The 4607-nt window shown below is 42.7% G+C and overlaps 1 protein-coding gene across 1 annotated transcript in view; it reads left to right on the plus strand.

Moving 5' to 3' along the window:
• Positions 1 to 3825: 3825 nt before the first annotated feature.
• SLC16A10 (solute carrier family 16 member 10) overlaps positions 3826 to 4607 on the plus strand; it is a 44368-nt gene continuing 43586 nt past the window's right edge. Inside the window, exon 1 of the mRNA XM_045294611.1 lies at positions 3826 to 3911. Within this exon, the coding sequence (XP_045150546.1) occupies positions 3826 to 3911 (86 nt within the window). The remainder of the gene's footprint in view (positions 3912 to 4607) is intronic.

Consider the following 4607-nt stretch of genomic DNA (forward strand, 5'->3'; position numbering starts at 1 on the left):
TGATAAATGCAGCACCTGTTTCCTTTCGGGTCTTGTTCCTTAACTCCATTCTGTCCAACATTCTTATTAGAGAGTTTAATGTTACATGTCTTAATTCTTTGAATCCTTAATGGACAGGACTATACTGATAAACAAAAGGAAAATGCTGATGAAACAGTGTCTTCTCGTGGTGGGAGAAGTAAAGTTGGAAGGAATGGCTGATCCCATGCTGTTGGTGATTTTGGTTTTATTGGCAGGAACTCTATTCTGGCTTCTCGACATGCTGCCAGAGGGAGGGAGAAACGTCTTATGTGGACTAAGGAGGTAGATTTGGATACACCCCTCCCTGAGGCGGGTTGAGAGGTCTGATGCTACATCACCAGCAGTAATGTTCTCTTTCAAGGATGGGATGTTTCCATTCATTGATTTGAGACCTTTGGAGTATTGATTATGACATGAAGAATAGAATGGGATGCAGGAAGCATATATATAAGGCATTGTCTTGATATTTATGTAATTCAGGGAGATAAAATAGATACAGAGAGAAGTTATAGAAACAGAATGGTTGCTTATAAGGAGTGATGGAATGGGTAGGACAGGGCTCTGGGACAATTTGGAATATAAACCTAGAGGCTGCCACTTAAATAGCTAGGCACCCTTTAGCAACTCAGTATGTCTGAGATTAATAAACCAAAAACATAATTTGACTGTCTCACCTGTAATCTCCTGGGGGTTGCTCTGCAAATGGAACGAAATGGTGTTTATAAAGTATCCCACCTGTTCTCTGCCAAATGGTGTTGCTCAATAAATGCTAGTTTTGCTTTCTTAGAAAGATGCTTTGAGGATTCAGAAAAAATGTTTTTAACTTTTTACTGTGAAAGGGTACCGAGCAAATTGGTTTTCCCTCAGCAATGCATAGGCAGTTTGTTTCGTGACATGGATTGCAATCTCCACAGTGCAACTGCTCTCTGCTTCCTCCACGTGTTTCCTCTCTCCACTCATTCTTTCCTTCCCACCTAAATGCTGCCACGTTTGCCCCTTTGATTTCGTATTGTTGATTGTTCTAAGGAGTTGGTATCTGCTGGGTGATGGGGTGTTACCTTTACAAGCCTTTCTCTCCTATGGTTGAAAGGTGAGCCCAGGCGAAGGGTGTGAGTTCAGATTCAGGCCTGAAAGGTGTCTAAGGGCCATAGGCTCAAAGGCTCCATCATCCTGTGTCAGACCTATGGGCATGGTCTCTTTTTGTTTTAGGGTTTTATTCCATAATTTTCTCCCACTCGCTCTAGGGTCTCCTATAGTAGTCGCTTGTCGAGTGGTCAGCAATGGCAGCCCTGTACCATGGGGTTCTTTTCCGCTCAGGTTTGTGAACGGTCTGTGTAGTGCAGCAGGCCTGCTTCCTTGTCTGTGTTGTCCAAAGGACCGTTTCCTTGTATCGTTGCTTTCCTTCACTCCTATTTGTTTGGACGGGGAGAACTCAGTGGTGGCACGTGAGATGGACGCTCACAAGCGATCTATTTTCGGTGCTGCTCTTGGTTGTGATTTTAATTCTTGGTGTAACCATTACCCAGAAGATTCCTACAGTGAAGAAAAGTAAAAGTCTACCATGGGCAAGAGTAGATACACAGAAATGGGTGAGGAGTAAAAGGATGTTTTAAATGGATCTAAGAAAGCCCTTTTTTGTGATACTCTGAATTTAAAACGCATTTTTTAAATGAGAAAATAATGCTGTTTAAGTGAAGAGTGTATGTTTGTTCTCTATTATGTAGGCTTTTTTTTTCATTATCATATATAAGAATTTAGTAAAAAGAATTTTTAAACTTACGTTTCCCTGTGTGGGTCATTAATCTTGTTACTACCTCATAGTTTAAGCAGCTATAGTAATAAGAGACTTGTATGTGTGTTAATTTATACTACCTTATTCCACGTGGGATTTGATGTCATTTTTCACAAGCTTTCAACATCATCCAAATAAAATGGTAATGTAGTTCCCCCTCTCCCCACAGAAGAATGGACTTCAGCGGACAGCACTAAAGCCACGGCATGGGGAGGGGGCACGTCTGATTAGACACACAGGAGAAACGAAGAGGGAAGGAGAGGGAGGGGAACACGTGCTGGCCCACCAAGCCTCAAGGACAGCATTCCTGCTCAGAGCAGACAATGCATGGAGAGGACCATAGGGCCAGCCCCATCATGAGACACAATGTCCCTCACTGAACCATAGTGCTATGGGTGACAACACTGTAGACAGTGCAGGAACTGCACCCAACCCGACCCCATCACACTGGGGTGAAACACTAAGGGCATACAACAGAGTAGCATGGGGAGCAAAGTGATGAAGTTCCCCCGGGGAATACCAAAGATAGAGTTTGGAAACAGAGTGTGGCACCCCATCAGACTTGACTAGAAAACACGTGTAAAGGCCAACAAACAAACCTTGAATTGTTTATAGGCTTTTCCATTTTTGTCAGTGGCTTTCTTTTTGCTTTTGTTATTTTGTTTTTCTTTTTTTGTTGTTGTCAATGGTTTGTTGATTTTGACTTCCTTTGTTGTTTTGTTTGGCTTTACCTGTTTATTGCACTTATTAAGGTCTCTACATGTCTATTTAGATAAGATAGGCAGGACAAACAATTCAGAGATGAAAATAACGGGACCAATGGTTCCAGAGGGATACTGGAGAAGAGGAGGTGGGAGAAAGGAAGGGGGGTAAGGCAACCAGCTCAGGCACAAGGGAATAACAAGTGAACTAAAATCAATGGAGAGAAGGATGTAAAATTCCTAGTGGGACTTAAATAAGGGCAATGTAGCAGTGAGGAATTACTAAACCTGAATGAAGGCCAAACATGATAGTGGGACAAGAAGAAAGTAAAAGGAAATAGAGGAAAGAACCAGGGGGCAAAGGACATTTATAGAGGTCTAAATACAGGCATGTACACATGTAAATATATTTATATATAATGAGAAGTAAATAGATCTATGTATTTATATCTGTATGTTAAGAATTAAGGTTGCAGATGGACATTGGACCTCGACTCAAGAACACTTTGTTCTAATAATCCAGCATTCTGTGATGGTGACCTTCTCAACACGATTGCTGAAGAAAAAAATGGGTACATAAGTAAATGTGAAGAAAGCTGATGGTGTCCGGCTATCAAAAGAGATAGCATCTGGGGTCTTAAAGGCTTGATGATAAACAAGTGGCTATCTAGCTGAGAAGCAACATAGTCTTGTATGCCTAGCTGAGAAGCAACGTGGAAGAAGCACACCAGCTTCGGTGATCATGAGGTGTCGATTGGATCAGGTATCAGGCATCTAAGAACCAGAGCAAAATCATACTCAATGTGAATTGGGGAAGGGCGTGGAGTGGAGACCCAAAGCCCATCTGTAGACAATTGGACATCTCCTCACAGAAGGGTCACAAGGAAGAGACGAGCCAGTCAGGGTGTAGTATAGCACTGATGAAACACACAACTTTTCTCTAGTTCTTGAATGCTTCCTTCCCCACACTATCATGACCTCAATTCTACCTTACAAATTGGATTAGACCAGAACATGCACACTGCTACAGATAAGAGCCTGCAACACAGGGAATCCAGGACAGAGAAACCCCTCAGGGTCAACAACGAGAATAGAGATACCAGGAGGATAAGGGGAAGGTGGGGGAGAAAGGAGGAATTGATCACAAGTATCGACATATAACCCTCTCAGGGGGATGAGCAACAGAAAAGTGGGTGAAGGGCAACAGGGGACGATGTAAGATATGAAAATAATAATCTATAACTTATCAAGGGTTCTGCACTCCCCCATTCCCAATGATACGATTTTTAAAGAACTGAATTCCTATTGCCAATGCCTGTGTCCAGACCTAAACCTCAGACAGCAGGTGGACAGCTGGTGCCAGCTCTGGGATACTTAGCTTGCATCCCACCAAAGAGGTATAACTTGGGCAACTCACTTCTCACCTCTAATCTCCATTTCCCATTTGCAAAAATGAAGGTGACACTTTGTAGGGTTGCCTGAGACTTTAGGCATAATTGTGTAGGACGTTCTTCACATGGATTGGGAGGCTCCAGAAATAGGAGTTCTCTCCTCTGTCTGTTCCCACTCCACTCTGATCTGTGATCACGTTTTCCTGACAGACCAATTGCTTCTGCAGTTGCTGGTGGAGTTGGGTACTGAGCTTTAGAAATGTGAATTAGGATAAGATGATTGAGAGTGTCATTTGGATTTGTATGTATATCTGTGCACTTTCCCCCCCTCCCTGTTCTCATCATTACTGAGAGAGGTGTACATGGTTGGATTTGTCTATTCCTCCCATCATTACTGAGAGAGGTGTACATGGTTGGATTTGTCTATTCCTCCCGTCATTACCGAGAGAGGTGTACATGGTTGGATTTGTCTATTCCTCCCATCATTACTGAGAGAGGTGTACATGGGTTGGATTTGTGTATTCCTCCCATCATTATTGAGAGAGTTGTACATGGTTGGGTTTGTCTATTCCTCCCATCATTATTGAGAGAGGTGTACATGGTTGGATTTGTCTATTCCTCCCATCATTACTGAGAGAGGTGTACATGGGTTGGGTTTGTCTATTCCTCCCATCATTACTGAGAGAGGTGTACATGGGTTGG

The sequence above is a fragment of the Echinops telfairi genome, unplaced genomic scaffold (assembly GCF_000313985.2).
Source record: "Echinops telfairi isolate 266 unplaced genomic scaffold, ASM31398v2 ScPeMD7_3533;HRSCAF=4204_0, whole genome shotgun sequence".
Taxonomy (NCBI): Eukaryota; Metazoa; Chordata; class Mammalia; order Afrosoricida; family Tenrecidae; genus Echinops; species Echinops telfairi.